Below are 9,617 nucleotides of genomic sequence, written 5' to 3'. Positions count from 1 at the left end.
CATGAATTAATACAAAATATTTCTATTATAGATCTTAAACACCTGTTTTATTCTTAAAACAAAAAGAAGAAAACCTCCTGACTCCCACTCATCCAACGACCAACTAAAATCTACCAATTGAACGGTCAAGATGAAACAAGTGCACCAGAACACCATACCGAGTGACGTATAGTAGCAGGAATGTGGGGTCATTGACTTGAGCATATTAATTAAGTTAAATATAAATATAAACAAAATAAAATACTAATAAAGGAACATAGAGTATACTATTCAAACAGAGGTTTTATTTTTTTGGCTGATGCATAGCATACAATTGGAGGGAATGGATTTTGAGCGGTTAAAAGTTTCTCTCTCTCTCAGCAATTTGTTGATGGATGAATAAGCATACGCTCATAGTCCTTAGCTTCAAGAACAAGAGTGCACACGTTGAGTGAAACTTCCTCTTTCCCAACTGTGCGTTGCTTAAACCCACCCCGTCAAAAACACACAACGCGTAAACAAATCAAAATCAAAAACTGCTTTTTATTTTTATTTTTAATTAATTAATTTATTTTTGTTAATGATCGATGTCGAAGATGAAGCATCTACTAAGGAAGCTCCACATCGGTGACCATCACAACCGATTTGGTGGCGAGACTCGACCCGTTTTGAGTTCCAACACGAGTCCCAGTACCACTCCGAGTCCGTCAAATGAAAGAATCGAGCCCGTTGAATCCACGGCAGTGGATCGGATTGCTGTCGAAGCGATTAGTAGTAGTAATAGTAGTGGGATTGATTTTAATTTATTAGAGGAGGAATTTCAAGTGCAATTGGCTTTAGCGATTAGTGCGTCGGATCCGGATTCGACTCTTGATACGGAATCTGCTCAGATCGATGCTGCTAAGCGGATTAGTCTCCGGAGCTGTCCCGTCGTTCCGGTTACTGATACCGATTCTCTTGCTGAGTCTCTCTCCCTCCGATACTGGGTATGCTTTTTACTATTTGGTTAGGTTTTTGACTTTTGGATCTTATTTTTGGGGATTTCATATGATTTTGCCTTTGCATTTGCTGTTTCGGATCAGTTTTGTCAATTCTAATTTGGTTGGTTTAGGGTTTTGATTGATGCACAGTGCTGCAATTTTGACATGTTTGCTTCTAATTTGTTTTCATTTTCATGCATGAATCAGTTTAATAATTATACTAATTGATTGTGTTTTGTATGACTTATTTATTTTGTGGACTGATGTTTAATGTTATAAAGCTGTTTTAGTTATTATTGTGGATAATTGATCTTATCTCTACAGATGACTTGTGTTGCGTAATAAGTGTGATTTGTTGATTACTGCCTGTTTTCCATAATTGACGAGAAAGCGAAGAGAAATGTTCTCCAAAACTTGTTGTTTGCTAAAGAAAGCTAGGGATGGGGATTAATTGAATTTCTAGGTTCATGCTACATGCTGGATTGTGATTAAAGTGATTGGTCTTGACTAAGTTGATTAATTGTTTATTTTTTGTGTGGGTCTCTGTTTACAACGAAGCAGAATAGGTGGCTTGTGGTGTTTATGAAAGGAAAATAATAATCAAGCAGTAGAGTTCAATCTAACCTAAATTCTCTAAATGTTTTCATGGTTTGCTGGGGGGCTCTGAGATTTGCATCGTGAATTTTATGGAATGAAAGTGCTTGATAATAATTTGGAAGAATGAAAATGAAGCTGTTGGATGCCTGTAGCCAAGTTTATGCAATCTCCTCAGATCTCTCATATAATGGCTACTGAACAATTGGAAAATAACTGCTGTATTTTTTCCCTAACTAAAAGCACCAAGCAAAGGCTTACTTATTTTTAAGAGGGGTGGAAACTTGATCACATAGTGAGATTGTCTTCCAATACAAGGGCCAGTACAATTTTTCCTAGTGATATTTTACACTTCCTTTATCACAGTCTTTTGTGAGTTTAGCATTTCTAGGTTAGCATTTATGCATACATGTATTTACATTCTATGCAGCACAGAATCTTTTCCATCCAGGAAAAATATGAAATTGAAAGCCTGTTGATTGGAGATTTCTATTTCCTAGAACTGCAATGTTGAAAAGCCTCGTTCTTGAATTTCATTTTCAGTTCTTGAATTTCATTTTCATTCCTTGTCGTACCATTCCCTGGCACAAATAGAAAAACAAAGCATATGTTTTCTTTTCTTTTCCTATGCATGTCATGTGCAAATCTTGATGTTATCTATTCAAAACATTCAACTGATTTTTCCCATATCTTTCATGCAGAGCTATAGTGTTGTAAATTATAATGAAAAAGTGATGGATGGCTTTTATGATGTTTGTGGAGTTACCTTAAACTCAGTTGTTCAAGGGAATATGCCATTGTTAGTGGATCTTCAAGCAATATCAATATCAGAAAATGTTGATTATGAAGTTATCATGGTAAACCGATATGTTGATGCTGAACTGCAAGATCTTGAGAAAAGAGCTTATATCATGTCTCTGGAAAGCAGAGTCTCTGATGGCTTGATCCAGAAAATTGCTGATGTTGTTGTTGATAGAATGGGTGGTCCGGTGAGTGATGCTGGTGAGATGTCAAGCAGGTGGAAAAGGCGAAGCAAAGAGCTACAGAACACTCTGAACTCTATCATTCTACCCCTTGGTTGTCTTGATGTTGGACTTTCTCGCCACAGGGCCTTGCTCTTTAAGGTTTTGAGATCTTTTAACTTCTGTTCAAAAGTTGAACTTGATGATAAATGAACATATTCATTCTTTCTAACATAACAATGGCCATCTTGTCTGTTTAAATTCTTAATATTTGTGTTTTTGCTATTCAAAGAATGTCAGCATCATCATTCAAGCATATGATAGTTCTTCTGATACCTGTGAATAGATTGGACTCAAATTAATCATTGCATTTCTGGTGACAGGTGATAGCTGATAGGATTAATCTCCCATGTATGCTGGTTAAAGGGAGCTACTATACTGGCACTGATGATGGAGCTGTAAATTTGATTAAGATGGACGATGGAAGGTGGTGTTTTTTTCTTGGTCTATTTCTTGTCCATTTCATTTGGTGTCATGCTGCATCAAGTGGTACTGCAAAATGATTTATATGTTTCTATTGGTAATCAATACATGTACTGGGAATGTTTATTGATATTTTATGTTAGCATCTGGATTCTGGTTAATAACTATCCAAGCGTTCTGTATTGCTAGATGTATGAACTTGTATTAAGTAATCTGGATATTTCTTTTGCAAGACATGTTGAATATGAATAATGATCCTTGTTGCAAATCTCATTTTCTAAGTTGCATGTATTCCTTGCATACACTTTCTTTTTGAAAGCCCACTTTCCTTTAATTATCAAATTTTTGCTTACCTATTTTGCATGAGAATGATTATTAAAAAATTTCAAGGTTTTATATGTGTTTGCTGTCTAATCAAATTAATACTGCAGGCTTAAATGTTTGATGGGAATTGTTTGTAATTGTGTTCTTTATATGTTAAACTGGTGCAGTGAATACATTATTGATCTGATGGGTGCTCCGGGCACTCTAATTCCTCCTGAGGTGCCCAGCAGCCACCTTCCAACAGCTGGATTTGACATAAGTGGGTTCGCCAGTCTTACAGAAACCCCCATAGATTCAACTGCATTGATGGGTGAAGGATCTGGGGTTCCTGCAATTTCACCTAACCTGGATAGGATTCCCTATGTTGGCAGCTCAACATCAGGAGAAGGATTATATGTCAGCATCAAAACAAACGAGAATGATCTGAACTTAGTTGAGAAAAATCAAATTGAGAAATTCGAATATGATTTTGGGAAGCTCAGGTTATCAGGTTCTGAAAAACCTTCATCTGCACAAAAAATTAAAGTTAAAAATGTTTCCAAGTATGTCATCAGTGCAGCGAAGAATCCTGAATTTGCACAGAAATTACATGCTGTCTTGTTAGAGAGTGGTGCATCACCTCCTCCTGATTTGTTTTCAGATATGAATCTGGGTGAATCAAAGCTGCTTGAGAAAGCTCACCCAGAAAACAGGGTAAATCTAGGTGACCAGCTTCTTTGTTATTTAGATGACATGTTGGCAGGGCATGAACAGACCCTTATGTCCTTAACTAGGGAGGGTATGTTGGACAACATTAGGTGTGATTATGAACAAGAACAGTTTGCTGAGGGCTCAGCTGATGAACCTAGAAAATTAAATGTGAATATCTCAAATTCTGACTTGTCTTTCCCTTCCGATGTCACCAATGAAGGATTTGTGCTTCTTAATAATAGAACAAATGAAAAATTGCAAATAGATACCTCCGGCATAGATATGGTGTCTATTCATGCATCTGGAATGGCTGGAAGTGCTATGCATGAGAATCTGCTTCATGAGTCTTTCTTGTTCTCTGGAATGGAACCTTGCCAATTACGACCTGAACATGCCTTGGTTAGTAGTGACAACCAGTGCTTTCAGGAGAAAACAGGAAGGCTTTTTAACATGGAAACTGGCAAAGAATCTGATTTCAAATTGATGGAAACAGCAAACAGTGGTCTGCATACTAGCAATGGTTACAGTGAGAGAATAAACCCTATGCTGGGGGAGGTGGCTGAATGGGAAATTCCGTGGGAGGATCTTGAGATCGGTGAACGTATAGGCATCGGTAAGAATTCTTTCTTGTTTAATTTAATTTGGTTTTATAAAAAGAAGAAGCTGCTGGCAATTTTAGACTTGTAGAATCCTGTTCAGATTGAGGGAAGTTATCACCCACCCTCCCCATGTGTCCTTGCTTAAAGTTTCCCATTAATGAATGCTAGTCTTACCCTGCGATATACATGAGGGGTGTTTGTTTGCATATGTAAGTCCTTTCTGGTCAGTAACGAGGGGGAGCATGAGAATTGGCTGGTGATTAACATGTAATAAATTTTATGACTTTTTATGCCAAAAAGGATAATTTGGATATGTGAATTCATACAAAGCTTGGAATCAATTAAAATATTTCGAAGACATAACACCATGTGATTCAATGTCACGTAGTTGATTCCTAACACCACCACCAACAAGAAAGTCTCAATTCCAAACTAGTTGGGAGTTAGTTATATGGATCCTTTTGCACCATTCTGTGCAATATTGGATCCAGGCAGCTTGTGAGGTTTTAATCATGCACATCTGTTATCTGTTTAAATCTTAGAAATGGATCAAAAGAAAAAAAAATAATATGGTGTGCATTAATGAGTTATAGAAATGGGTATTGAACTAGGCTCATAGGCATAGCACTTCTTCTCCGCATGTCTTTATTTCATAAGTTCTAGTATCTCTGCTAGAGTACAATCTCTTACCAGCTGAGTCAGTCTAAATTGGAGTTTTACCTTTTGGAGGAATTGTGTTGCTTTCAATACTGGCTTTGCAATTGCAATCATATATGGTAGGAGGCTGGCTATCAGCCCAAACAATCCTGGAAAATAGGTCATGTGATGTTTGGTGAAGAAACCAGCCTGCAAATAGGAGACAAAAGTTCTATCAGACATCGTACCTTGTCCTACTAAGCTTTGTAGTTTGCTATGTCTTTGGATTGTCTTGAATATGTGATTGAGAAGACTTGGAAATCTGGCCATCATGGTAATACTTTCAAGGGCTTCTTCCATTGATTTTATTAATTAGGGAGAGTGATGCATGTCTGGAGTTGTATATATATCAGCTATGATTGTTTAATAGTAGTCTCACTATGCCTTGTTGTGCAGGTTCATATGGCGAGGTCTACCATGGGGATTGGAATGGCACTGTAAGTTATCCTTTGACACAATATGGGTATTTTGTCATTAACTTGTGATAAACTACTTCATAGTCTGCACATCGAGTTGGATAATTTTAACACAATAAGGTAGTGCTTCCTTTCTGGATTTGATGAGTTGAACACTTCCAGAGGTGGTGGCCCTTTCGAGTTTCTTCTGAAGGGGTTGTTACTGAGGTTGCCAATCTGTTCTGTTCCATCTGCATCCGGTGCCAAAGTATCCATTCTTTAACTAGAAAGGTTTGGCATTAGGGGGACTGGGGAAGCCCACTGAAGTCTAAGATCTAGCATAGCGAGATACTTTTAACACAATATTGATTTTATGGTTATAGTTTATAATTCAGTGCTTATGCTCCTGTGTTTTGGCTATGACAATGATAATAAATGTGAAAATTGTGGAAATGTGGTTTTAATTTTTGTTGGGCAATATTGGCTGGTTTCAAAATTGTCACCTTCTGTATTTTATGCATCACTTCCATGATGCCAGTCTCTGTTTATAATGCAATTTTGTTGAAATTGCCTCTGTGGTAAACTTCATATAGAATCACCAGTCTATTCATCGACTTACTGTTCCATCTGTCTTATTTTTAAATCTTGCTTCTTTGATACTATCTTCTTGGTTCTGCATGACAGGAAGTTGCTGTGAAGAAATTTTTGGACCAGGGTTTCTCTGGTGATGCATTGGTTCAGTTCAAATGTGAAGTAAGCACTACTAACTTCATACATCTTATATGTATATGTTAATAAAATTGGTTTCTTATGACATTTGAATGAATTTCTGCTTGCTGTTTAATGCAGGCTGAAATCATGCTAAGATTAAGACATCCTAACGTTGTTCTTTTCATGGGAGCAGTTACTCGCCCCCCGCACTTATCAATACTAACTGAGTTCTTGCCCAGGTTGAGATTGCTTCCCCAAAAAACAAACCTGCTACTCTTTCTTGTTTCTGGAATTATTAAATTAAGCTTCATGTGTCCAACACCTGCATCCTTCACATTGATATACTATCAAACTGAATAACCTATATGGTAAAAGTGTCACCATGTTGACTTGGATATGTTGAATTTTTCATAAGCATGATTCTGAAGCCTGTGGCACGTCACTGCTGGTAGTTAACATTATGGACTTCACCTCAGTTTTGCTTGGGGTGCATGCATCTCCAGGCATGCCACTGATGTTTTATTTAATGAGTGAGAACATTCAAATCACAAGTTCTGCCCTACTTTGTAGTGCCTTTACTGCCATGCAAGCCGTATGAAAAGCATTTATGTTTTGAGGTTTATGCAAAATAGAGCATTCTTTCAGCAGATATGTACTCTTCTTCAAAGCTACGTTATATTAAAAGTGTTCTGTCAGGGAGCTTTTGGAGTTCATTGCTATCCAAGTCACGACCATTAACTTTTTTGAGTAAAAATAGTAAATTCTGAGTCAGCTGTAATATTTTTTTTTCCTCATACTCTCTTTACACATTTGTGTGCAGAGGGAGTTTGTATAGGTTACTGCATCGTCCCAATTCTCAGATTGATGAAAAGAGGCGAATGCAAATGGCTCTTGATGTGGTACGTGTCAGATAACCTATCCTTCCTTTTACTCCATTCTATTTTCCAAACTAAAGCTGCTTTCTTATTTTTTACAGGCAAAGGGAATGAATTACTTGCACACTAGCCATCCTACCATAGTGCATCGAGATTTAAAGTCTCCTAATCTCCTCGTCAACAAAAACTGGCTTGTTAAGGTCTGGCTCTCAAATTATTCTCTGGTTATGCATATGTTTTGTTGGAAATTCAGTTGACTGCTTTGTCTTTTGCATCTTCGCTGAAAGAAACAATGCATGTATTTCCAACATCTTATTAAGTTTCTATCCACAGGTCTGTGATTTTGGATTGTCACGCATTAAGCACCATACTTTTCTGTCCTCGAAGTCTACTGCTGGAACGGTTAGACTTATTTAAAACTTAGCATGCTCATAATTCCATTTTCTAATTGTTTTAGACCAAATAGTAAGCAACAAGTTTGCTTTTCCACTGCAGCCTGAATGGATGGCACCTGAAGTCCTGAGAAATGAACCAGCAAATGAGAAGTAAGAATATTCACGTGCATAAACATGCCAACATAGTTTATTGCAGGAAGTTTGCATTGCTGGGAAGTTTTCTCTAGCATCAATACTGTTGGTTTACTTGCTTGCTTGCAGATGTGATATATACAGCTTTGGTGTGATACTATGGGAGTTGGCTACGTGTCAAATTCCTTGGAAAGGCTTAAATCCAATGCAGGTTGTGGGAGCTGTTGGATTCCAAAATCGACATCTTGAAATTCCAGGGTACATTGATCCAGCCATTGCCCAGATAATACGAGATTGTTGGCAATTGTGAGTTAATAGACTTGGTCAATATTTTCAGTTGAAATGAAGTGCTCTGTGATGACAAATCCTTTGTTGCTTTTGCAGGGAGCCAAATTTGCGACCCTCTTTTGCACAGCTTATAACCCGTCTTCGATGCGCTCAACATCTACTTGTTGAGACAACAAACCATACAAACCAAACAGCAGACTGACTGGAAAATGCTACCTCAATAATAGTTTGAGCTGTTTTTTGGCTCGAAGAGCTGGAGCAGCAGCAAGTTTTTTCATTTGATTTATAATAGTAAGATAATATTGGACAGGGAAGTGTTGGTTCATTCAAAGTGGGGACTCAGCACTGGCCCTCGCATTGATCACACAGTGGAGATCCTCTTAAGTTAAAACAACTGCAATAAGTGCAGTGGAGGATTCCATGGAAAGTTTAAATAGGCAATATCACATGTTTACAATTCTTGTAAAAAAAAAATCTCTCAACTTCATCTGTGGAGGTCTGTGCCCTACTCCGGAATTGTAAACATGTGATCTCCACGGATCATTGTGGAATTAAAAAGGGAAAAAAAAAAAACAATTACTTTCTGGGCATGTGTATATCTTTTTAGTTCTATTTTTAGCTCGTCGTATCAAGTTTAGATTTATCATCTATGAGATGAATTTTCATCAGATAAAGCAAATGTAGAGTCTAATCCTTTCGACCGCAAATGGGCACGAAAAGCTTACATGACTGTAACAGATACTTAAGGCCTGCTGAGCACTGTTTAATCTCTGCCTACCATGAAATTGCTTCTCCATGCTTCCCAGTTCTGGGAGCAACATTGAAGTTCTTTTTCTCCTTTTTGTCCCCTCGCAGAGATTTCATCCTGTGTTTCGAGTTACAAAATCAATTTCATGTTGCGAATGTTAGTGCTACACTAATTTTTATTAGTTCATTACATGATTTGGAAGTATTAATATTTAATGAGAAAATTAGCAAGGTTCATTCATACTATAGGAGAACTTAAATCTATATTATTATTATCAATTTAACTAAGGTTCTGTTTGTTTACGGGAAAGTTGTTTCTTTTTGGAAAGTAAATTTCAGGGAAAGTAAATTTTTGAAAACTGAATTTCAAGAAAATTAGCAAGGTTCATTCCTACTATAGGAGAACTTAAATCTATATTATTATTATCCATTTAACTAAGGTTCTGTTTGTTTACGAGAAAGTTGTTGTTTCTTTTTGGAAAGTAAATTTCAGGGAAAGTAAATTTTTGAAAAGTAAATTTCAGGAAAATAAATTCCTGAAAAGTAAATTTATTAATATTTTATTTTTCTCAAGTTTATTAAAATAATAAGGAACAAATTTGTAACACTTATAATAAATCAAATTGTAGCATAAACACCATCAGATTAAAGTTTATTCCTTTTTCATTAAAAGATAAAGCTAAAACATGGCTATAAAATTTAAGACCTGGATCTATTCGTGCTTGGGATGAAATACAATAACAATTTTTAAAGAAGTTTTTCCCTTC

General features: G+C 36.7%; 1 protein-coding gene across 1 annotated transcript; it reads left to right on the top strand.

Annotated features, from left to right (window-relative positions):
* Nucleotides 1-259: 259 nt before the first annotated feature.
* LOC105133525 (serine/threonine-protein kinase EDR1-like) lies at nt 260-8,906 on the top strand. The gene is made up of 13 exons (XM_011037560.1): nt 260-965; nt 2,255-2,677; nt 2,899-3,002; nt 3,490-4,625; nt 5,704-5,744; nt 6,387-6,455; nt 6,552-6,652; nt 7,234-7,312; nt 7,390-7,488; nt 7,622-7,690; nt 7,784-7,833; nt 7,945-8,121; nt 8,200-8,906. Exons 1-13 carry the CDS (start codon nt 567-569, stop codon nt 8,303-8,305), a joined length of 2,853 nt encoding a protein of 950 aa, XP_011035862.1. The 5' UTR covers nt 260-566; the 3' UTR covers nt 8,306-8,906.
* Nucleotides 8,907-9,617: the final 711 nt, after the last annotated feature.

The sequence above is a fragment of the Populus euphratica genome, unplaced genomic scaffold (genome assembly GCF_000495115.2).
Source record: "Populus euphratica unplaced genomic scaffold, PopEup_1.0 scaffold129.1, whole genome shotgun sequence".
Taxonomy (NCBI): domain Eukaryota; kingdom Viridiplantae; phylum Streptophyta; class Magnoliopsida; order Malpighiales; family Salicaceae; genus Populus; species Populus euphratica.
Note: the sequence above shows the minus strand (reverse complement) of the source record. Positions and strands in the feature narration are given on the sequence as shown.